Genomic DNA, 25,401 nt, shown 5'->3' with positions numbered 1-25,401 from the left:
CTGCTATCATCAGTGACTGCCAGGATGAGACAGTCTCCACACAGCTCTGCTCACCTGGAACTCTCTCTGATCCCCCAGCTCATCATGGCACCCTGTCCAGAAATGAAGGAGGAGGGAGATTTGAAGGCAGGGCCACTGTCCCCAGTCGAACCTGCCACTGGCCAACAACCCCACCTGGAGAAGATGCCTCGTGGAGCCCTGACCTCTTTTTCTGCCACTCAGTCTCTGTCCCTTTCACTGAGCGAGACTGCCCTGACCCTTCCTGATAGTTTTGGTCCACCTGAGTGCACTGGAGGATGTTGTGGCTAACGGTGGGCACAGTGACATGGACTCCCCAAACATACTTGGAGAGTTGAGTGAATGGAAGAGGCACTAGTGTGGACCCAATGGCAAGAGAGGTTAACATCAGGGCCATTGCTCCAAGCCTGATCCTCTCCCAGGAGGTCAACCCAGATCCCATGGGAGTGGAACCATTCAGAAATAGGTCTGTGTCCCTGGTGGAATGCCAAGAGATGAGACGACAGATACACCTCCATCTTTGCCCATCAGCATCTGTGCCCCTCTCCAGCCACTAAACCTTCACCCAGGGCCAGTCTTTCTCAGCTATGGATTCTCACTACATCCTGCCATTTCCAAGACACCTTCCTGAGGATCAAAAAAAGGCACCTTCACAGCCCTGGGGCAACCCAGCTGTATGTCGGTCCCCACTGTCCACCCTGGCCTGGGACCCACTGTCCAGGCAGCCCTGGCCTATGCAGCACCAGACTCATGCTCCCCTGGGGACTGGCTCAGGGGCCAGTCTTGGTCCATGTGCCTGGAGCTGGGCTGTCAGAGCTAGTGTGGATGGGAGAGCACCATCCTGCTAGGGCCACCGGGATTCTGATAACTCAGCCAGTGAGCAGCTGTCCTGGGGAAATCAAGCCCACCAGAAGCAGATGCTGGAGCCATGCATCTTACACAGCCTGCAGAACCATGAGCCAAATAAACTTCTTTTCTTGCAACACAAAATGGACTAAACCAGAGGGTTCTCACTGAGAAGGACCCATGACCACCATGTACAGTTGCATAGGCTGCTGACTGCATATGGATGCCCAGCCAAGAGGGTGAGCAGAAGCTGAAAACCTGCCTACTCGCCATTCCTCAAATATGACTGTGACTACTTGAAGAGGAGAGGCCTTTTTCTAATTCACAGGAAGGCTCTGTCCTTTGGCCCAGGACTGCCACTGGGAACCAAGACAGGTCCTACCTGGGCAAGCAGCATGCCCCCTGCACTTGGTCCCAAGAAAATCCCACCCTGACCTTTGTCCTGAATCCTCAGGCTGGGACACAGGTGGCTGGGACATCCCTGCCCCAGCTGGGAGCTGCCCAGGGAGGCAGGGGAGATGGGGAGGACTCAGATGCTTCCAGCCACATCTGAACAACAGAAGGCCTGGGCCACCATGCTCACCATGGGACACCTCTGTGTGGATTAGAAAAGGGAGGAGATGGCCAGGCGTGGTGGCTCATGCCTGCAATCCCAGCACTTTGGGAGGCCGAGGTGGGCTGATCACGAGGTCAGGAGATCAAGACCATCCTGGCTAACACGGTGAAACCCCGTCTAATACTAAAAATACAAAAAATTAGCCGGGCATGGTGGCGGGCACCTGTAGTCCCACCTATTCGGGAGGCTGAGGCAGGAGAATGGCGTGAACCCGGGAGGCGGAGGTTGCAGTGAGTTGAGATCAGGCAATTGCACTCCAGCCTGGGCGACAGAGCAAGACTCTGTCTCAAAAGAAAAAAGAAAGAAAGAAAAGAAAAGGGAGCAGACAGTGGTGCCTTCCAGATGCTTCCATGCCAGGAAACATGGCGGACCCTCAGCCCCGAAAGCTGCTCACAGGTACGGGCATCCTTCACCCTCTCCTTCCTCTTGCAGATGTGGACGAATGTCAGCAGAACCCAAGGCTCTGTAAAAGCTACGGCACCTGCGTCAACACCCTCGGCAGCTACTCGTGCCAGTGCCTGCCTGGCTTCAAGCTCAAACCTGAGGACCCGAAGCTCTGCACAGGTAGAGGCCCCAGGAAGACGCTGTGAGGCTGGATGGGAGCTGGGGATGGAGCTGAGTCAGGTCCTGCAAAGCAGCCGAGGAGGAGGGAGAAGATCCACAGGTTCCCACAAGGTCAAAGACCTGCTAAGCCCCTGCCTAAGGATTCACCTCCCAGGAAGGTCTCGCCACACGGCAGGGAGGCGGCAGGGCCTTCAGGGCTTGGAGTGCCCTTGTGGGCCCCCAGACCTCACCCCTTCCTCATCTGTCACGTGCGAGTGGAAGAAGGTGTCACTTCCAGTTCTAAGAAGGGGAACCTCCACCATAGTGAGGGAGGGAGCAGGAGAGAGATTTTAGTCAGAAAGTCCAGCTCCCATGACTCAGTTTCCCTTTTGGTTTCACCTCCTATAAACTGGGGACCATGGTCCCTGCTGTGCCCATCTGGTAGGAAGACCATCATAAGATGCTTTGAAGGTGAAGTTGAAGGTCACCAAGTGGTGGCACGTGCAATAATAGTCTTCTGTCTGAGGCAATGAAAAGATAGCGGAGTGGGTGCAGTGAGTGGAGGGCAGGCCCGTGCTGGTCAGGGACAGGGTTTGACCCTCTGGCTTTGTCCTCAGATGTGAATGAATGCACCTCCGGACAAAACCCGTGCCACAGCTCCACCCACTGCCTCAACAACGTGGGCAGCTATCAGTGCCGCTGCCGCCCGGGCTGGCAACCGATTCCGGGGTCCCCCAATGGACCAAACAATACCGTCTGTGAAGGTCGAGAGCTCAGATCCCACGTTCCCAGAGACCCACAAACATCTGATCACATGTTCAACGGCGCCCACACAAACCAAGCAGAATGAGCGCTGGAGGCACCCGGCTGTGCCAGGCGTTCATTCTTCTGAGGCTAGATGAGAGAAGAGCAGGGGTCCTCCGGAAGGAGCTGGGGTACTGAGGGGGGAGGCTCAGGGGGACCCCAGGCAACAGCTGATGACTCACTGGGAGGAAGGCGTTTCACCATATTCATAACCTGCTCATCTGCACGGGGCCCACCTGCTGTGCCCAGGCCTCTCCACGCTTACATAACCCAGTGTCCACCTCTCCAAGGGGGGCACTAATGCCGGGAGGAACGAGCTGGGGGCACAGACAGGAGACAGGACCCTCTCCAGGCTGGGACAGGGCCTGACCCCCTTCTTCCTGTCCTCAGATGTGGACGAGTGCAGCTCCGGGCAGCATCAGTGTGACAGCTCCACCGTCTGCTTCAACACCGTGGGTTCATACAGCTGCCGCTGCCGCCCAGGCTGGAAGCCCAGACACGGAATCCCGAATAACCAAAAGGACACTGTCTGTGAAGGTATGACCTGGCCCTAGAAGCTCCCCAACTCCCAACACCCACACTGACACGCTCCCGCCTAATGAGCCGCTTGTCTTGTTCCCTACAGATATGACTTTCTCCACCTGGACCCCGCCCCCTGGAGTCCACAGCCAGGTGAGTGACCCCCACAGGGACGAGGCGGCAGGAACTCCATCCACACAGCACTGCATCCGTCTCCTTGTTCTAAACTTCCCACCCACCGTCCAGGCTCTCCGACCCCCACATCTCCTCTCTCTGCAGACGCTTTCCCGATTCTTTGACAAAGTCCAGGAACTGGGCAGAGACTACAAGCCAGGCTTGGCCAATAACATCATCCAGGTAAGGACAGGACCCAGGGCAAGGGGGCGGGGCAGGAAGGTGCCTGCATCCCACAGAGGCCTGGGGCAGTTTGGGTCTGGGAGGGGACAGGACCCAATGCAGTGGGTGCTGGTCTGACTCCCAGCATCTTTCAGGGCTGGTGGAAGCTATTGGACACCCAAGTGCACTTAATATCTTTCCTCTTGCTTTCCCTGGACTTTGGGTTTAGGTCAGCATTGATATTGCACAGAAGTGTTGGCCTCTGAGGGGCCATAACCAGAGTCAAGGATCACCTAGGGAATCCCATCCAATGTCATTTTTTTTTTTTTTTAGACGGAGTCTCACTCTGTCGCCAGTCCAGAGTTTAGTGGCCCGATCTCAGCTCACTGCAATCTCTGCCTCTCGGGTTCAAGCGATTCTCCTCCCTCAGCCCCCTGAGTAGCTAGGATTACAGGCACACGCCACCACGCCCGGCTAATTTTTGTATTTTTAGTAGAGACAGGGTTTCCCCATGTTGGCCAGGATGGTCTCGATCTCCTGACCTTGTGACCCACCCGCATCGGCCTCCCAAAGTGCTGGAATTAGAGGCGTGAGCCACCGCGCCCAGCCGCCAATGCCATCTTCATCCCCCAGATAGACAGTCTCTAGGATCTGTTCCCTGGGGCTGAGCGGTTGGAGTCTTCATGCGGGCCCTCTGGCCCATGGCTCACTAGGTCTGTGTCCACATCCCTCCAGAGCATCTTACAGGCGCTGGATGAGCTGCTGGAGGCCCCTGGGGACCTGGAGACCCTGCCCCGCTTACAGCAGCACTGTGTGGCCAGTCACCTGCTGGATGGCCTAGAGGATGTCCTCAGAGGCCTGAGCAAGAACCTTTCCAATGGGCTGTTGAACTTCAGTTATCCTGCAGGCACAGGTAGGTCCCTGGGTCTGCCCCAGACTCCAGCTCTGCATGTTTTCTGTCTCCTCCCTTTCCCAGTCCCACCAGAGCCAAGTGACCACACCTGTATATCAGTGTTACTCTCATCGACAAACTAAAATAAGAGATTAAAAAGAAATACATACCAGTCTGGATAAGATGGCAATACTCAATCTCTACAAAAAAAAAAAATCTTTTAAATTAGACAGATGTGATGGCACAACTGTGGTCCAAGCTAGTTGGGAGGCTGAGGTGAAAGGATCGCTTGAGCCCAGGAGGTTGAGTCTGCAGTGAACTATGATTGCATCACTGTACTCCAGCCTGGTTCACAGGGCAAGACCCCATCTCAAAAAAGAGAAGATGAAGAGGAGGAGGAGGAAGAAGAAGAAGAGAAGGAGGAGGAGGTGAAGAGGAGGAGGAGGATAAACAGGAAGAAAAAGGAGGAAGAGGGCAGGAGGGGGAGGACAGGAGGAGGAGGACAGGAGGAGAGGAGGGGAGGAGGAAGAGGAGGAAAGAGGATGGGAGGAGGAGGACAAGAGGAAGAGGACGGGAGGAGGAGGACAGGATGGGGAGGAGAGGAGGAGGAGAGAAGGAGGAGGAGAGAAGAAGGAGGAGAGGAGGAGGAGAAGGAGGAGGAGAAGGAGGAGAGGAGGAGGAGTGGAGGAGGAAGAGGGAAGGAGAAGAGGACGGGGAGGAGACAAGAAGGAGGAGAGGAGGAAAAGAAGAGGAGGAGGAGAGGAGGAGGAGGGGGGAGGAGGAGAGAAGGAGGAAGAGAGGAGGAGGAGAGGAGGAAGAGGGAAGGAGGAGGGTAGGAGGAGGAGACAAGGAGGAGGAGAGGAGGAGGCAGAGGAGAGGAGAAGGAGGAGAGGATGAGGAAAAGAGGAGAGGAGGAGGAGAGGAGAAGGAGAGGAGGAGGAGATGGGAGGAGGAGAAGGGGAGGAGGAGAGGGGGAGGAGAGGAGGAGGAGAGGAGGAGGAGATGGGAGTAGGAGGGGGGAGGAGGAGAGGGGAAGGAGGAGGGGGAAGGAGGAGAGCAGGAGATGGAGTGGAGGAGGAGGAGAGGAAGAGGAGGAGAGCAAGAGGAGGAGAGGAGGAGAAGGAGAGGAGGAGGAGAGGGGGAGAGGAGGAGGAGGGGGAGAAGGAGAGGGGGAGGAGGGGAGGGGGAGGAGGAGAGGGGGAGGAGGAGAGGGGGAGGAGGAGAGGGGGAGGAGGAGAGGGGGAGGAGGAGAGGGGGAGGAGGAGAGGGGGAGGAGGAGGAGAGGAGGACGAGAGGAGCAGGAAGAGGAGAGGAGAAGGAGAGGAAGAGGAGAGGAGGAGAGAAGGAAGAGAGGAGGAGGAGAGGAAAAGAAGAGGAGGAGGAGAGGAGGAAGAGAGGAGGAGGAGAGGAAGAGGAGAGGAGGAGGAGAAGAGGAGGAGGAAGGGGAGGAGAGGAGGAGGGGGAGGAGAGGAGGAGGGGGAGGAGAGGAGGAGGAGGGGCAGGAGAGGAAGAGGAGAGGAGGAGGAGAGGAGGAGGAGGAGAGAAGGAGGAGGAGAGGAGGAGGAGAGGAGCAGGAAGAGGAGAGAAGGAGGAGGAGAGGAGGACGAGAGGAGCAGGATGAGGAGAGGAGAAGGAGAGGAAGAGGAGAGGAGGAGAGGAGGAAGAGAGGAGGAGGAGAGGAAGAAGAGAGGAGGAGGAGAAGAGGAGGAGGAGGGGCAGGAGAGGAGGAGGAGAGGAGGAGGAGAGGAGGAGGAGGAGAGGAGGAGGAAGAAGAGAAGAGGAGGAGAGGAAGAGGAGAGGAGGAGGACAGGTGGAGGAGGAGGAGAGGAGTAGATGAGGAGGAGAAGAGGAGGAGGAGAAGAGGAGAGGAGGAGGAGAGGAGGAGGGGGAGAGGAGGAGAGGAGGAGGTGGAGAGGAGCAGGAGGAGGGGAGGAGAGGAGGAAAAGGAGGGGAGGAGGAAGAGGGGAGGAGGAGGGTAGGATGAGCAGGGAGGAGGAGGAGAGGAGGAGGAGGAGAAGAGGATGAGTGGAGGGGGAGAGGAGGAGGAGAAGTGGAGGGGAGGAGGAGGAGAGGAGGATGAGAGGAGGAGCAGGAGGAGGAGAAGAGGAGGAGGAGGAGAGTAGGAGGAGGAGCAGAGGAGGAGGAGGAGAGGAGGAGGTGAGGAGGAAGAGAGGAGAAGGAGAGGAGGAGAGGGGGAGGAGAAGAGGAGAAGGAGATGAGGAAGAGGAGAGGAGGAGGAAGAGAGGAGAAAGAGGAGAGGAAGAGGAGGAGAGGAGGTGGAGAGGAGGAGGAGGAGAGGAGGAGGAGAGGAGGAGGAGAGGAGGAGGAAGAGAGGAGAAAGAGGAGAGGAAGAGGAGGAGAGGAGGTGGAGAGGAGGAGGAGAGGAGGAGGAGGGGGAGGAGAGGAGGAGGGGGAGGAGAGGAGGGGGAGGAGAGGAGGAGGAGAGGAGGAGGAGAGGAGGAGGAGTGGAGGAGGAGGAGATGAGGAGGATGAGGAGAGGAAGAGGAGAGGAGGAGGAGGACAGGTGGAGGAGGAGAGGAGTAGGTGGAGGATGAGGAAGAGAAGGAGAGGAGGAGAAGGAGGAGGACAGGAGGAGGAGGAGGAGGACAGGAGAAGGAGCTGAGGAGGAGGAGGAGAGGAGAATGAGGAGGAGGAGAGGAGGAGAAGGAGAGGAGGAGAAGGAGGAGGAGAGGAGGAGAAGGAGGAGGAGAGGAGGAGGAGCTGAGGAGGAGGAGAGGAGGAGGAGCTGAGGAGGAGGAGAGGAGAAGGAGGAGGAGAGGAGGAGAAGGAGGAGGAGAGGAGGAGGGTGAGAGGAGGAGGAGAGAAGGAGGAGAAGAGGAGGAGATGAGAGGAGGAGACAGAGAGGAGGAGGAGAGGACAAGGAGAGCAGGAGAGGAGGAGAAGTAGGAGAGGAGGAGGAGAGGAGGAGAAGAGGAGGAAGAGGAGCAGAAAAGAAGGAGGAGAGGAGGAGGAGATGAAGAGGAGGTGGACAAGAGGAGGAGGAGGGGATAAGGAGGAGGAGGAGAGGAGTAGAAGGGGAGGAGAAGAGGAGGAGGGTGAGAGGAGGAGGAGAGAAGGAGGAGAGGAGGAGGAGGGAAGGAGGAGAGGAGGAGGAGATGAGGAGAGGAGAAGGCGGAGAGGAGGAGGAGATGAGGAGAGGAGAAGGCGGAGAGGAGGAGGAGAGGACGAGGAGAGGAAAAGAGGAGGAGACAAGGAGGAGAGGAGGAGAGGAGGAGGTGGAGAGGAGGAGGAGAGGACGAGGAGAGGAGGAGAGGAGGAGGCGTATGAGAGGAGGAGGAGAGGAGGAAGAGGAGCAGAAGAGGAGGAGGAGAGGAGGAGGTGGTGGACAAGAGGAGGAGGAGGAGAGGAGGAGGAGACGAGAAAGAGCGGAGGAGAGGAGGAGAGGAGGAGGAGCACAGGAGGAGGAGGAGAGGAGTAGAGGAAGAAGGAAGAATAGAAAGAAGGAAAGGAAAGGAAAAAGAAATGCATAAATAACATGCATTTTCATTGTAATATGAATTATCAGCAGTAAATAATTATGATGAAGAATTTAAAATAACAAAATAGAAATCACTTCAAAAGAGAACAATTTATTTAATTTGGAATACTATAAATTAATATCATTTGATCTCTAAGTATGATTTCTTTCTTGTTTGTTTTTGTGTGTTTGTTTTGTTTTGTTTTGTTTTGTTTGAGACAGAGTCTCACTCTGTCGCCCAGGCTGGAGTGCAGTGGCGTGATCTCGGCTCACTGCAAGCTCCGCCTCCTGGGTTGACAGCATTCTCCTGTCTCAGCCTCCCGAGTAGCTGGGACTACAGGTGCCCGCCACCACGCCCAGCTAATTTTTTGTATTTTTAGTAGAGACGGGGTTGCACCGTGTTAGCCAGGATGGTCTCTCGATCTCCTGACCTTGTGCGTAATCCACTTGCCTCGGCTTCCCAAAGTGCTGGGATTACAGGCGTGAGCCACCACGCCCGGCCTGCATAATAATTTTTAAAGCATGAAAATGCATATAGCATTAATTTTATTAAGATAAAATTCACATAACATCAAGTTCACCACTTTAAAGTGTCTGTTTCACGTGGGGCGTGCCTGTAATGCCAGGCGCTCACACCTGTAATCCTAGCACTTTGGGAGGCTGAAATGGGTGGATCACTTGAGGTCAGGAGTTCAAATCCAGCCTGGCCAACATAGTGAAATCCCATCTCTACTGAAAATACAAAAATTAGACAGGCATGGTGGCGCACACCTGTAATCCTAGCTACTCAAGAGGCTGAGGCAGGAGAATCACTTGAGCTTGGGAGGCAGAGGTTGCAGTGAGCCAAGTTTGCACCACTGCACTCCAGCCTACGTGAGACAGAGTGCCACTCCATCTCAAACAAAAAAATTAAAATTAAAAATAAAATAAGAAAAAATTTTAAAAGTGTGTGTTTCAGTACAATCTAGTATATTCAGAAATTTATACAACCATCACCTCTATTTCTAAAACGCTTGCATCAGCCCAAAAGTGAACGAACACTGCACATGGTAAGCAACCACTCCTCATTCTTCCCTTCCTCCAACCCCTGGCAGCCACTAATCTGCTTTCTGTTTCCATGGATTTTCCTAATCAGGATATCTCACATAAATGGAATCATACAATATGTGACCATCTAGTCTAGCTCCTTTCACCTAGCATAATGGTTTTGAGGTTCATGCATGCCGTAGCATTTATCAATATTTCATTCTTTTTCAAGGTTGAATACTATTCTATTGTATGAATACATCGCTTTTTTTTTTTTATCCATCCACCCATTGATGGACATTTGGGTTGTTTCCACCTTTTGGCTGTTGACATGAAGAGTCAAAACTCTGTAAAATATTTGAAGAGATTTATTGTGAGCTAAATATGAATGTATGACTGACCATGGCCCGTGACACAGCCCTCAGGAGCCCCTGAGAACATATGCCCAAGTGAAGTGGTGTTGTTGTCTGGGGTAATACCCAAGGTTCATTGTCTCATGCCAAGAAAATTAAGGACACGGACACACACCAGGAGTGAGTTTATGAGTGGAGGTTTAATAGGCAAAAGAAAGAGAAAGGAGAACAACTCTCTCTCTTGTGAGAGAAAGGAATGCCCAAATGGGACTTCCCACCCATGCCAGAGGGCACCGAATTTTATAGACAGGCTTGAGGAGACAGTGTCTAATTTACGTAGGGCCCAAAGATTGGTTGGACCAGGTGTGACGTTTACATAAGGTGCAGGGAAGCTGGCTGCCCCACCCTAATCTTATTATGCAAATGGAGTCTTTGCCAGCTCCTTACTGTATACGTGGTTGGCAAAGAGATGGGAAGATGGAGCCGCCATTTTCAACATGCCTAGTCCCAGGTGGCCTTTTCCTACTGGCACAGCTGCCAGCATTCATCTGTGCAGGCTTCCAGCTTGCTTGCCTATGTCTGCAGCTCGATTTTACAGGCTGCTCTTTGTTAGAAAAAAAAAAAAATGATACAGGGGCTGATTTTCATTAAAAGGAAAGACTTACCCAGGACTTCCTTACCCACACTCTCTGCCTAAATAATTCCTTTTTAACTTCTATATCACAAGGTAGTCATGGCATAGCTTGTTGTTGTTGTTCTTGTTGTTGTTTTCTGTTGGAGACAGAGTCTCGCTCTGTCAACCAGGCTGGAGTGCAGTGGTGCGATCTTGGCTCACTGTAGACTCCACCTCCCGGGTTCAAGCGATTCTCCTGCCTCAGCCTCCCAAGTAGCTGGGACTACAGGCGCCCGCCACCACGCCTGGCTAATTATTTTGTGTGTTTTCAGTAGAGACAGGGTTTCACCATGTTAACCAGGATGGTCTTGATGTCCTGACCTCGTGATCCGCCTGCCTCGGCCTCCCAAAGTGCTGGGATTACAGGCGTGAGACACCACGCCTGGCCCCACAGCTTGGTTTTCTACATTTTAGGGGGACATGAGACATCAATCAAATATGTTTAAGCTACACATTGGTTCAGTCCAGAAATGCAGGACAATTTGAAGTGGAGATGTGGGGCGGGTGCTTCCAGATTATAGGTAGATTTAAGCTTTTCTGATTGGCAGTTGGTTGAAGGAGTTATTATCCATAGAAAAGAATGTCTGGAATACGATAAGGGGCTGTAAAGGCTGAAGTTGTATCATCCAGATGAACTCTTCAGGTATCAGGCTTCAGAGAGAATAGATGGTAAATGTTTCTTATTAAGCTTCAGGTCTGTGTTGATGTTAAATGCTGGTCAGCTTTTCCTCAACTCCAAAAGGGAGGAGGGCATAACGACACATGTCAGACCCCCCACTTCCCACTATAGCCTGAACTAGTCTTTCCAGTTAAATTTAGAGTGCCCTAGCCAAAAAGGAAGTCCATTCAGATGGTTTTGAGGGGGGCGGGAGAGGACTTCGAATTTTTGTTTTTGTTTAGATGGCTGGTGTGAATAGTGCTCTTATGAATATTAGTGGACACATTTTGTGTTGAATAACTGTCTTCAGTTCTTTGGGGTATATACTAAGGAGTGGAATTGCTGGGTGATATGGTAATTCTATGTTCAGCTTTTGGAGGAACCACCAAACTTTTTCCAAAGCAGCTGCATCATTCTAATTCCCCACCAGAAACATACGCGGGTTATCCTCTCCACACCTTCAGCAAAACTTGTTACTTCCGTTTTCTTTTGTTCTGTTTTTAATTGCTTTTATTGATACATAAATCTTACATATTTATGGGTACATGTGATACTTTGTTGCTTGCCTAGAATGTGTAACGATCAAGTCAGGGTATCTCAGGTATCCACCACTTTGAGTACTTATCATTTGTATGTGTTGGGAACAATTGAAGTCCTCTTTTGTAACTACTTTGAAATACATCATACAGTCTTGTTAATTATAGTCACTCTGCTCTGCTGTCAGACAATAGAACTTGGGCCGGGCACGGTGGCTCGCGCCTGTAATCCCAGCACTTTGGGAGGCCGAGGTGGGAGGATCACGAGGTCAGGAGATCGACACCATCCTGGCTAACACGGTGAAACCCCATCTCTACTAAAAATACAAAAAATTAGCCAGGCGTGGTGGCGGGTGCCTGTAGTCCCAGCTACTCGGGAGGCTGAGGCAGGAGAATGGCGTGAACCTGGGAGGCGAAGCTTGCAGTGAGCCAAGATGGTGCCACTGCACTCCAGCCTGGGTGACAGAGTGAGACTCCGTCTCAAAAAAAAAAAAAAAAAAAAAATCTGCTTAATAAGCGGAGAGGTGGCTGGCTTGGTGGCTCTCACCCGTAATCCTAGCACTTTGGGAGGTCAAGGCAGGTAGATCACCTGACATCAGGAGTTTGAGACCAGCCTGGCCAATATGGTGAAACCGTGTCTACTAAAAATACAAAAATTAGCTGGGCTTAGTGACATGTGCCTGTAATCCCAGCTACCTGGGAAGCTGAGGCAGGAGATTCGCTGGAACCCAGGAGGCAGAGGCTGCAGTGAGCTGAGATCGTGCCACTGCACTCCAGCCTGGGTGACAGAGTGAGACTCCGTCTAAAAAAAAAAAAAAAAAAAAAAAAAAAAAATATATATATATATATATATATATATATATATATATATATATATATATAAAACATACTTTTTTCTAACTGTATGTCTCTACGTGTTAACTCACCTCTCTTCATCCCAATGATACAGGAGTGTAAAAGAAATTATTTAGGCAGTTAGCAAGGGTCAGAGAGTCCTCAGTAAGGTTTCCCTTTTAATAAAAACCAGCCCCCAAATCATTTCTTTTCTAATAACGAGCAGCCTGAAAATTCGAGCTGCAGACATAGAAAAGCAAGCTGGAAGCTTGCACGGGTGAATGCCGGCAGCTGTGCCAATAGGAAAAGGTTACCTGGGGGCCCGGCATGTTCAACGTGGGGGCTCCCTCTTCCTTTATCTTTGTCAACCACGTGTACAGTACAGAAGCAGGCAACGTGGAGCCAGCCAGGTAGAGAATCCATTTGCATAATAAAAGATTAGGCTGGGGCAGCCAGCTTCTTCATGCTGTATGTAAATGGCTCACCTGTTCAGACCAATCTTTAAGCCTTATGTAAATCGGACACCGCCTACGCAAGCTCATCTATAAAACTTCGTGCATTTCACCACGCAACCGGAAGACCCACTTGGGAGCCCCTGTCTCTCTGCAGGAGAGGGAGTTATTCTCTTTTTCTTTTTCTTTTTCTTTTTTTTGAGACGGAGTCGTGCTGTGTCCCCCAGACTGCAGTGCAGGGGCGCGATCTCGGCTCACTGCAAGCTCCGCCTCCCGGGGTCACGCCATTCTCCTGCCTCAGCGTCCCGAGTAGCTGGGACTACAGGCGCCCACCACCATGCCCAGCTAATTTTTTTGTATTTTTAGTAGAGACGGGGTTTCACCATGTTATCCAGGTTGGTCTCGATCTCGTGACCTCGTGATCCTCCCTCCTCAGCCTCCCAAAGTGCTGGGATTACAGGCGTGAGCCACTGCGCCCAGCCAGAGCTATTCTTTTTTTCTTTCGCCTATTAAATCTCCACTCTTAAACTAACTTCTTATGTGTCCACATCCTCAATTTCCCTGGTGTGAAACAGTGAAACTTGGGTATTTACACCACTTCACTAGTGAGATGATACCTCATTGTGGTTTTGATTTGCCCTTCCCTAATAACTAATGATGTTTAACATCTTTTCATGTGTTTGCTCACCATTTGCATGTCATTTTTGGAGAAATGTCTATTCAAATCCTTTGCCTATTTTTAATTGTGCTGTTTGTCTTTTGGTTGTCCAGTTGTAAGCATTCTTTAAACATTCTGATAGTAGATCATCTGAGATGAATGATTTGCAAAATATTTTCTCCCATTCTGTAGATTGTCTTTTCATTTTCTTGTCTTTTCACTTTAATGAATAGAAGTTTTAAATTTTGAAGACATTTATTTTATCTAATTTTTCTTTTGTTGCATGTGCAATTGGTGTCATATTTAAGAATTCATTGACAGGGGGTGGTGGCTCACGCCTGTAATCCCAGCACTTTGGAAGGCCAATGCGGGCGGATCACCTGAGGTCAGGAGTTTGAGACCAGCCTGGCCAACAAGGCGAAACCCTGTCCTTACTAAAAATAAAAATAAAAATAATTAACCAGGTGTGTTGGCACATGACTGTAATCCTAGCTATTCAGGAAGCTGAGGCAGGAGAATTGCTTGAACCTGGGACACGGAGGTTGCAGTGAGCTGAGATTGTGCCACTACACTCCAGCCTGGATGACAGAGCAAGACTCCGTCTCAAAAATAAAAATAAAAAAAGAATTCATTACCGCATCCAAGACCAGGAAGATTTACCCCTGTTTCCTCCTAAGTGTTCTAGTTTTAGCTTCTAAGCTTAGGTCACTGGCTTATTTTGAGTTAATTTTTGTTTGTTGTGTGAGGTAGGGTTAAAACTTCCTTATTTTCATGTTACTATCCAGTAATCCCAGCACTATTTGTTGAAGAGATTATTCTTTCCCCCATTGAATAGTCTTGGCACCCCTTGTTGAGAATCAACTGACCATAAGATGGATGGGTTTATTCCTGGACTCTCAATTCTATTCTGTTATGTCCTTATGCCAGTATTACTGTCAGTTTGTAGTAAGTTTTGGAATCAGGAAGTGTGAATTCGCCAACCTTCTTGTTCTTCTTCAAGATTGTTTTTGGGTATTTGGATTCCTTACAACACCATATGAATTTTAAGATGAACTTTTCTTATTCTGCAAAGTAATAATAGGCTAAAATATTGATAGGGATTGCATTGAGTCTCTAGACCACTTTGGGGGAGTATTGTTATCTTAACAATAGAAAGTTTTCCAATCCATGAACATAGGCTGTCTTTCCATTTAGAGAGGGCCTTTTATTTCTTTCAAACACTTTTGTAGGCCAGAAGCAGTGGCTCACGCCCAATATTGTCAGAGGCCACCAAGGTGGGAGAATTGCTTGAGCCCAGGAGTTCAAGCCCAGCCTTGGAAACATACTGGAACACGATCTCCACAAAAAATTTAAAAATTAGCTGGGTGTGGTAGTGAGCACCTGTAGTGCCAGCTACTTGGGAGGCTGAGGTGGAAGGATTGGTTGAGCCCAGGAGACTGCAGTGAGCTATGATCATGCCACTGCACTCTAGCCTGACCAACAGGTGAGAATTTGTCTCAAAAAAAAAAAAATACTCAAAAAACTTTCCTATAAGTCTTGAGTCTCCTTCGTAAAATGTATTCCTAATATTTTTGCTGAAAATTTTTGCATCTATGTCCATAAGAAATATTGGTCTATAATTTTATTTTCTTGTGATGTCTTCATCTGGTTTTGTTATCAGAGCAATATTAGCCTCATAAAATTACTTAGTGTTTCCTCCTCTTCCATATTTTTAGAAAGGTAAAAGATTCATGTTCATTCTTGCTTAAGCTATTGGTAGAACTCACCAGTGAAGTCATCTGGTCTGGGCTGTTAGTTTTGAGAGGTTTTGATTACTGATTTAATCTGTTATAGGTCTGTTCAGATCTTCTATTTCTTCTTGAGTTGGTTTCAGTGGTTTGTGTGTCACTAGGAATGTGTCCATTTCATCTAGGTTACCTACTTTGTAGATACACAGTTGCTCACACTATTCTCTTCTGATATTTTGTAACTTCAGACTATATATGTATATAGTATATATATTAAGTCATAGTATATCAACCACTACAGGCACAATTCCTAACCTAACTCCCCTTATATAATTCCCACAACTCATAGAATTGTCCCTGGAGGTGCAGAAGCAAGTAGACAGGAGTGTCACCTTGAGACAGAATCAGGCAGTGATGCAGCTGGACTGGAATCAGGCACAGAAATCTGGTGACCCAGGTAATGGCTGAGATGGGGAGGTGGTCAGTGAAGCTTCATGGTGGGAAAAGATGCCCAAGAATGTGAAAAATAAGAGATTAAAAGATTAAAGGGAAGTGTGGGATGTTTGGAGTGGGGCTGTAAGAGGAGAGTCCAGCTGAGGAGGAACGGACCTTGTTGGGGACCCCGAGATATTAACCGTGGCCTTGTCCTGCAGGATGTGATACACATAGAACTAAAGATTGAAGGAAAGTGTGGGAGGGGTGAAGCCAAAGGAAGGTAGCCCATCTGAGTAGAAAGTTCTGTGCAGGGCAGAGGAACTCTGGTGTGGACCCAGAGATTCAACCTACTCCAAGATTCAACCTTGGCCTCGCCCTGCAGGCCCTTCTGTGGTGGGCCTTGTCTCCATTCCAGGGATGGGCAAGTTGCTGGCTGAGGCCCCCCTGGTCCTGGAACCTGAGAAGCAGGTGCTTCTGCATGAGACACACCAGGGCTTGCTGCAGGACGGCTCCCCTATCCTGCTCTCAGATGTGATCTCTGCCTTTCTGAGCAACAACGACACCCAAAACCTCAGCTCCCCAGTTACCTTCACCTTCTCCCACCGTGTGAGTGCTGGTGGAGTTGGTGGGTGGGTGAATAGTCTGAGTCCAGGCATAGCCTTGCTGCTCAGCTCAGCCCTGGGGCTCAGGGGTCTCTGTTACGGGTACATTATCTCCCCAGGAAAGTCAGTCCTTCCCAAGCCGGCTTTGGGTAAGCATTTCTGAGCATCTGACCCACCAGCTCACACCTGTGTTCTTTTTTTTATTGAGACAGAGTCTCGCTGTGTCAGCCAGGCTGGAGTGCAGTGGCATGATCTCAGCTCACTGCAGTCTCCGCCTCCCAGGTTCGAGCGATTCTCCTGCCTCAGCCTCCCTAATAGCTGGGACTACAGGTGTGTGCTACCACGTCCAGCTAATTTTTGTGGGTTTTTTTGTTTTTTTTTTTTTTTAGTAGAGATGGGGTTTCACCATGTTGGCCAGGCTGGTCTCAAACTCCTGACCTCAAGTGATCCACCTGCTTCAGCCTCCCAAAGTGCTGGGATTACAGGCGTGAGCCACCATGCCCAGCCCACACCTGTGTTCTGTTCCTGCAGTCAGTGATCTCGAGACAGAAGGTGCTCTGTGTCTTCTGGGAGCATGGCCAGAATGGATGTGGTCACTGGGCCACCACAGGCTGCAGCACAATAGGCACCAGAGACACCAGCACCATCTGCCGTTGCACCCACCTGAGCAGCTTTGCCGTCCTCATGGCCCACTACGATGTGCAGGTGAGACCCTTAGGAGGGGATGCACTCTGCATTTATTGCCGTGTAACAAATCCCCAGAGACATAGCAGCCTTTTAAAACAATATATGCATTATCTCACAGCTCTGGGTCAGCAAGCTGGCATAGCAAGATGGCTTTTCTGCTCAGGGTCTTACAAGACTGAAATCATCATGTCACCCCACCCCCAGGGCTGCCATTTCATCTGAGACTTGAGGTCCTTCTCCAAGCTCCCTGGTTGCTGGCAGAATTCAGTTTCTTGTAATTGTAGGACTGAAGTCTCACTTTCTTAGCTGTCAGGAAGGCATCACATTCAGTTCCTAGAGGCCACTCACATCCCTTCTCACATGACCCTCTGGCAAACTTCTAGCATTCCTATCTGGAGGACAAGGAAAAAAATTTCCTCACGCAGAATCCCTCTTAAGCTTTGTATTAGTCGGGGTTCTCTAGAGAGACAGAACTAATGGAATAGATAGATACACAGATAGATAGATAGATAGATAGATAGATAGATAGATAGATAGATAAATTTCTGCCTGCTTATATTCTAGCCACGCTGGCAGCTGATTAGACGGTGCCCACCCAGATTAAGAGTGGATCTGCCTTTCCCAGTCCACTGACTCAAATGTTAATTTCCTTTGGCAACACCCTGACAGACACACCCAGGATCAATACTTTGTATCCTTCAATCCAATCAAGTTGATACCCAGTATTAACCGTCACAAGTTTTGAATCTGATTCTCCAGGAAGAGCCCAGATCTTGTAAAGACTCATCTGATTAGGTCTGGCCCACCCAGGGTAAACTCTGCCTTTTTTTTTTTTTTTTTTAGACAGCGTCTCTGTCACCCAGGCTGGAGTGCAGTGGCACAGTCATAGCTCACTGCAGCCTTGACCTTCTGGGTTCAAGGGATCCTCCTGCCTCAGCCTCCTGAGTAGCTGGGACTACAGGCATGCACCACCATGCCCGGCTAATTTTTGTATTTTTACTAGAGATGGGGTTTCACCAAGTTGGCCAGGCTGGTCTTGAACTCCTTACCTCAAGTAATCCACCCGCCTCGGCCTCCCAAAGTGCTAGTATTACAGGCGGGAACCACCACACCTCGCCCACCTGACTTTCTTATCTCATCACTTAGAGTAGATCCAAGGGACATCATCATCATATCCTGCGGGAGAAAGGGCCAAACCACCCTTTTGTTTTCCATGACAGGAACATCTTATCAATATCCTCCCGGGTAGCAAGCCATACCGCCCAGCCCCTCCCGCCCAGACCTGTAATTACCCCAGCCTGTAAGCGGCAGTGGGTTCTGGCACGAAGCTAGCTCCCCCCTCCACAGGTCTCGTGCTGGACATAAACCTGCATTGCTGTAGAGCTGCCAACTCTCTGTCTTTCTTTAACCCTCACTTTCCCTTCAAAACCTAACGGGCCCACACCTGGAATCTCTGTGCTTTGGGAGGCTGAAACGGGAGGATCACTTGAGCCCAGGAATTCGAGACCAGCCTGTGCAACACAGAAAGACCCTGTCTCTACAAAAATTAAAAAAAAAAAAATTAGGACGGGTGTGGTGGCTCACGACTGTAATCCCAGCACTTTGGGAGGCTGAGGCGGGTGGATCACGAGATCAGGAGTTCAAGACCAGCCTGGCCAACATGGTGTGACTCTGTCTCTACTAAAAATACAAAAATTAGCCTGGCGTGGAGGCACGTGCCTGTAATCCCAACTACTTGGGAGGCTGAGACACGAGAATCGCTTGAACCGAGGAGACAGAGGCTGCAGTGAGCAGAGATCGCACCACTGCACTCCAGCCTGGGCGACAGAGCAAGACTGTCAAAAAAAAAAAATTAGCAGGGCATGGTGCCATACATGACTATAATGCACACCCGTTGTCACCTACATGACTACGCCTGTATTCCCAGCCACCCATGAGGCTCGGGTGACACCTTCGCAAATTAAATTAAATTGGTGACATCTTCACAAATTTACCTGGCTCCCTCATTCTTGAATTTGCTATGCCAAAGTAAAAATTTTAAATGGTGGTGGGGTCATTACCCCAGAGCAGGAAAGCATCACTGTGAACTCTTCTTTTCCGGGTCCCAGGAGGAGGATCCCGTGCTGACTGTCATCACCTACATGGGGCTGAGCGTCTCTCTGCTGTGCCTCCTCCTGGCGGCCCTCACTTTTCTCCTGTGTAAAGCCATCCAGAACACCAGCACCTCACTGCATCTGCAGCTCTCGCTCTGCCTCTTCCTGGCCCACCTCCTCTTCCTCGTGGCAATTGATCAAACCGGACACAAGGTATTGACAGCGGTGTTCCAGAGGGCTCCCTTCCTTGACGCAGGACACGCTGGCTCATGGAATGATGCGGCATTTGATTCCTTAATATAATAGCCCGGCTGGGCGTGGTGGCTCATGCCTGTAGTCCCAGCACTTTGGGAGACTGAGGTGGGCGGATCACCTCAGGTCGGGAGTTTGAGACCAGCCTGACCAACATGGAGAAACCCCGTCTCTACTAAAAATACAAAATTAGCCAGGCATGGTGGCGCATACCTGTAATCCCAGTTACTCAGGAGGCTGAAGCAAGAGAATCTCTTGAACCCAGGAGGTGGAGGTTGTGGTAAGCCGAGATCGCACCATTGCACGCCAGCCTGGGCAACAAGAGTGAAATTCCGTCTCAAAATATATATATATATATGTGTGTGTGTGTGTGTGTGTGTGTGTATACGTATATATACACGTATATATATATATATAGGCCCTTGAGTCCTGGGGAATATTAGAAGAGAACACCACCAATTTCCCATTGCCTGACTCAACTACACAGCAAATATTCTCTATAATGCCATCAAATATCTCAGAATTCTCCCCAACAACATGGTACAGGAGAAGCCACGGGCCACACTCAAATCTGACCGCCGCTCTGGGCGTCTTTTACTTCTCCGCCAGGTGCTGTGCTCCATCATCGCCGGTACCTTGCACTATCTCTACCTGGCCGCCTTCACCTGGATGCTGCTGGAGGCCCTGTACCTCTTCCTCACTGCACGGAACCTGACGGTGGTCAACTACTCAAGCATCAACAGATTCATGAAGAAGCTCATGTTCCCTGTGGGCTACGGAGTCCCAGCTGTGACAGTGGCCATTTCTGCAGCCTCCAGGCCTCACCTTTATGGAACACCTTCCCGGTTAGTGCAAATTCTCACAATCCTTATATCTTCTCCGGCATAACCATGGCCATTGCTAGAACCTAGATAGCATTTTTATGACACCTGCTTTTAATTAGATCAGTAGGGATTTTAGGCTCTATTGGTTGGATTACACTGCAGCTCCTTATTCTTAGCTATTGAGTTTATTTCAATTACATTTCAAGCTAGGCATTGTAGAAGAGGGTTTTCAGAAATTTTCTGAATGAAATAAAGGGCAAGTCTTTGGAAAGCATGAATAGGACAAAGACACTATGTGATAATCCCTAGGGCATCTTTCTGCTAGAAGATTATAATAATTAAGGAGGGTCAGGCTCAGTGGCTCACACCTGGAATCCCTGTGCTTTGGGAGGCTGACACAGGAGGATCACTTGAGCCCAGGATCTTGAGACCAGCCTGGGCAACACAGCAAGACCCCTTCTTTACAAAATTTAAAAAATTAGCAGGGCCTACTGGCACACACCTGTAGTCCTAGCTACTCAGGAGGCTGAGGTGGGAGGATCGCTTGAGCCCAGGAGTTCGAGGTTGCAGTGAGCTATGATTGCACCACTGCACTCCAGCCTGAGCAACAGAGAGAGACCTTGTCTCTAAAAAATAATAATAATAGTTAGGGATAATGCATTTAAATCTCTCTCACTGAAATAGTAAGAATGAAATCAAAGTGCTCAAGACAGCATTTTTTAAAAATCTAAACTACTTTATCTAAATCTTTTAGGATGCTCCAATTTTTCATTTGAAAAAGTAGACCTGATTTGAATAACTAAAATAATTGATATTGTCATAGTTAAGATTTATGAGATGCTTACTTTGTGCCAGGTACTTTTCTAGCTAGTTTGTTTGTTTGTTTGCCAATCGCACTGGTTGAAACCTCCAGGACACTGTTTACTAGAACAGCAGACAATTTTGTCTTGCTCCTGAACTTAGGGAGAAAGCATTGACTCTATCCTCATTAATGTATGATGTTAGCTGAGGATTTTTCATAGATACCCTTTTTCAGGTTAAAGAAATTCTTTTCTATTCCTCATGTGTTCGGTATTTTGATGAAGAAAGAGTGTTTGATTTTGTCAAATGCTTTTCCAAAGCATATAATTTTTAATTATATGGGGTAAAAATTATATGATCACATAATTATATAATCATATAATTATATAATTATATTAGATTATTTTATATGTAATTTTTATATAAATATATATCTGTGTAATTTATATATTAATATTATATAACTATAAATAATTATATAACATAACTATAATTATATAACTATAAATAATTATATAACTATAAATAATTATATAACTATAAATAATTATATAACTATAAATAATTATATAACTATAAATAATTATATAACTATAAATAATTATATTACATAACTATAAATAATTATATAACTATAAATAATTATATTACATAACTATAAATAACTATATAACTATAAATAATTATATTACATAACTATAAATAATTATATAACTATAAATAATTATATTACATAACTATAAATAATTATATAACTATAAATAATTATATTACATAACTATAAATAATTATATAACTATAAATAATTATATTACATAACTATAAATAATTATATAACTATAAATAATTATATTACATAACTATAAATAATTATATAACTATAAATAATTATATTACATAACTATAAATAATTATATAACTATAAATAATTGTATTACATAACTATAAATAATTATATAACTAAATAATTATATTACATAACTATAAATAATTATATTACTATAAATAATTATATTACTATAAATAATTATATTACTATAAATAATTATATTACTATAAATAATTATATTACATAACTATAAATAATTATATTACATAACTATAAAGAATTATATTACATAACTATAAAGAATTATATTACATAACTATAAAGAATTATATTACATAACTAAATAATTATATTACATAACTATAAATAATTATATTACATAACTATAAATATTATATTACATAACTATAAATAATTATATTACATAACTATAAATAATTATATTACATAACTATAAATAATATGATCACATTAAATTGTATAATCATATATTATCATATCATTATAATTATATTATATATGTATATATCATATATAATTATATATAATTATATAAGCATAATTATATGCTTCCTTAATTCTTTATTTTATTAATACACATATTAATAGAATAAAGGATTAAAATTATATGATCACATTATAATTATATGGTTATATAATTATATGGTTATATATGATTAATTATTTACCTTTGAGTCCTGGGGAATATTATATGGTTATATATGGCTAATTATATGGTTATATAATTATAATGTGATCTTATAATTACATGATTACATAATTATATAACTATAATGTGATCATATAACTTTAATCCTTTATTCTATTAATATGTGTATTACATTGATGGATGATTAGATGTTAAACTAGCCTAACATTCCTGGGATAATTACCACCTGGTCAGGGTATATAATCCTTTTAATATGTTGCAGGACTTGGTCGGCTAGTATTTTTTTGAGGATTTTTGCATTCATTTTCATAAGGGATTTTGGTCTGCAGTTTTCTTTTCTTATGATGTCTATTTCTGGGTTTGGTGTCAGAGTAATACTGGCCTCGTAGAAGATTTGGAAAGTGCTTCCTCTTTTTCCGTTTTTGGTTTTGTGAACTATTAACACTAATCCTCCAAAAGTTAACCATAAAGCTACCATATGACCCAGGTATATACCCAAAACAAATGAAAACGATGTCCACAAAAAAACTTGTACATGATGCAGCCATAAAGAATAACGAGATGGTGCGGTGGCTCACGCCTGGAATCCCAGCACTTTGGGAGGCCGAGGCGAGCAGATCACAAGGTCAAGAGATTGAGACCATCCTGGCCAACATGGTGAAACCCCGTCTCTACTAAAAATACAAAAGTTAGCTGGGCGTGGTGGTGGGTGCCTGTAATCCCAGCTACTTGGGAGGCTGAGGCACAAGAATCGCTTGAACCTGGGAGGTGGAGTTTGCAGTGAGCCAAGATGGCTCCATTGCACTCCAGCCTGGCCACAGAGCGAGACTCCATCTCAAAAAAATAAAATAAAATAAAATAACAAGATCATGTCCTTTGCAGCAATATGGATGGAGCTGGAGGCCATTATCCTAAGTGAATTAATGCAGGAACAGAAAAATCAAATACCGCATGTTCTCACTTATAAGTAGGAGCTAAACATTGGGTACCCATGGACACAAACAAGGAAACTTCAGACACCGAAGCCTACTTGAGGGTGGAGAGTGGGAGGAGGGCGAGGATAAATAAACAGCCTATAGAGTACTGTGCTGATGACCTGGGTGACGAAATAATCTGTACACCAAACCGCCGCAACATGCATTTTACCTACATAACAAACCTACAAAATGTACCTCTGAACCTAAAATAAACGTTTAGAAAATTGTTGTACATGAATGCTCATAGAAGCAGTATTTAGAATAGTCAAAAATTGGAAACAATGCCTATCACTGATGAATGAATGAACAAAACGTAATATATCCACAATGAAATGTTATTCAGCCATAAAAAGGAACACTAAGAGACCATTCAGTCATTATTTATTTATTTAGAAACACTCTGTCACCCAGGCTGGAGTGCAGTGGTGCCATCTTGGCTCACTGCAACCTCTGCTCTCTGCTTCCTGGGTTCAAGCAATTCTCATGCCTCAGCCTCCCGAGTAGCTGAGATTACAGGCATGCGCCACCACACGCAGCTCATTTTTTGTGTGTTTTTAGCAGAGAAAGGATTTCACCACATTGGGCAAGCTGGTCTCAAACTCCTGATCTCAAATGATCCACCTGCCTCGGCTCCCAAAGTGCTGGGATTACAGGTGTGAACCACTGCACCTGGCCTCATTCAGCCATTTTAAAATGCTGCAATATAGGTCTTGCTCTGTTGCCCAGGCTGGAGTGCAGTAGTGCAATCACAGCTCACTGCAGTCTCAACCTCCTGGACTCAAGCGATCCTCCCACCTCAGTCTCCCAAGTAACTGGGAATACAGGTGTGAGCCACCACACCCAGCTATTTTTTTATTTTTTGTAGAAACGGGGTCTTGCTATGTTGCTCAGGCTGGTCTCAAGCTCTTGGTCTCAAGCAATCCTCCCACCTCGGCCTCCCAAAGTCCTGGTGTGAGCCACTGTGCCTGGCACAACCTTCCATTTTTGTTTCATTGTTTGAATGTGTCTGATTGTGTGTATCTTCCTTGAGTTGAAATTTTGGGGATCTAAGACCGTGTTCATTTTCTTCACCACTGTATCTTCAGAGCCAACCACAGACCCTATCACTAAAGAAACACTCAATATTGTTGACGTAGGAAGGAAGTGAGGAAGTGGTGAGGAGGGATGGAATAGATTTACATAACTGTCCCATATCTCCAAAAACTGATGCATTTTTTTTAATCTCTCTTTTTTCAGCTGCTGGCTCCAACCAGAAAAGGGATTTATATGGGGCTTCCTTGGACCTGTCTGCGCCATCTTCTCTGTGAGTGACATCATCTGAGCATCCTCGCTGCCCCGCTGAGGGTCATTAGAAAAACAAGATAATAAAGATGGTGACAAGAGCAGGAATGTCCCCTGGGTTGTCATGGGTTGGGTTAGGTTTCCTAAGACCACTCTTGAATCTTCAAACTCAACACTGTTACTCAATATTTAAGAAAAAGACTTACGTGTATAATTCATATTAGACAGGCTAGGATGAAGAGATAATGGGCTTCAGGCCCGGTGTGGTGGCTCACGCCTGTAATCCCAGCACTTTGGGAGGCCGAGGCAGGCAGATCACTTGAGGTCAGGAGTTCAAGACCAGCCTGGCCAACATGGTGAAACCCTGTCTCTACTAAAAATACAAAAATTAGCCAGGCGTGGTGGTGGGTGCCTGTACTCGGGAGGCTGAGACAGGAGAATCGCTCGAACCCGGGAGGCAGAGGTGGCAGTGAGCTGAGATTGCACCGCCACACTCCAGCCTGGGCAACAGAGCAAGACCCGGTCTGAAAAAAAAAAAAAAAAAAGAGATAACGGGTTTCAAAATCTATTCAACAAATCTTCTGTGGTTTTCTGAAGATGAATTTAGTTCTCTTTCTGGTGACTCTCTGGATTTTGAAAAACAGACTCTCCTCCCTCAATAGTGAAGTGTCCACCCTCCGGAACACAAGGTAAGATGGAGAAGGGGGTGATAACCACACAGACATGTATGGTTCCCAAGAGCCAAGCCATGTGCCTCAGCAGCCACTGAGGTCCCTTCTCAGGGTCTTTTGAAGGGACCCAGAAAAAACAGACGCAGCCATCCTTCTATGGCAGCCATCACAGATTCAGTGGTATCCTGTTGAGACCCCATGCAACATGTTTTGTCCATGTCTAATCTCAGTCTGTGAATCCCAGAGCAACAGGAAGAATCTTCATTGACCGGTAAATGGTATATATACAAAATAGGATACGATTCGATCA

The 25,401-nt window shown here is 47.1% G+C and overlaps 1 protein-coding gene across 3 annotated transcripts in view; it reads left to right on the top strand.

The window, feature by feature from the left end:
* The window catches only part of ADGRE2 (adhesion G protein-coupled receptor E2), a 47,166-nt gene that overhangs the window by 8,557 nt on the left and 13,208 nt on the right, over positions 1–25,401 (top strand). Inside the window, exons 6-18 of one of the 3 annotated variants that reach the window (XM_063801296.1) lie at positions 1,913–2,044; positions 2,641–2,787; positions 3,218–3,364; positions 3,453–3,499; positions 3,626–3,703; positions 4,418–4,595; positions 15,319–15,426; positions 15,787–16,010; positions 16,538–16,711; positions 18,802–18,999; positions 19,648–19,883; positions 24,376–24,442; positions 25,018–25,109. In XM_063801296.1, coding sequence (XP_063657366.1) covers positions 1,913–2,044; positions 2,641–2,787; positions 3,218–3,364; positions 3,453–3,499; positions 3,626–3,703; positions 4,418–4,595; positions 15,319–15,426; positions 15,787–16,010; positions 16,538–16,711; positions 18,802–18,999; positions 19,648–19,883; positions 24,376–24,442; positions 25,018–25,109 — 1,828 coding nt within the window. The remainder of the gene's footprint in view (positions 1–1,912; positions 2,045–2,640; positions 2,788–3,217; positions 3,365–3,452; positions 3,500–3,625; positions 3,704–4,417; positions 4,596–15,318; positions 15,427–15,786; positions 16,011–16,537; positions 16,712–18,801; positions 19,000–19,647; positions 19,884–24,375; positions 24,443–25,017; positions 25,110–25,401) is intronic. The other 2 variants (XR_010153737.1, XM_063801299.1) reach the window with 2 other exon arrangements.

This window comes from Pan troglodytes, chromosome 20, assembly GCF_028858775.2.
Source record: "Pan troglodytes isolate AG18354 chromosome 20, NHGRI_mPanTro3-v2.0_pri, whole genome shotgun sequence".
Lineage (NCBI taxonomy): Eukaryota > Metazoa > Chordata > Mammalia > Primates > Hominidae > Pan > Pan troglodytes.
This window is presented reverse-complemented; position numbering and strand designations above follow the sequence as displayed.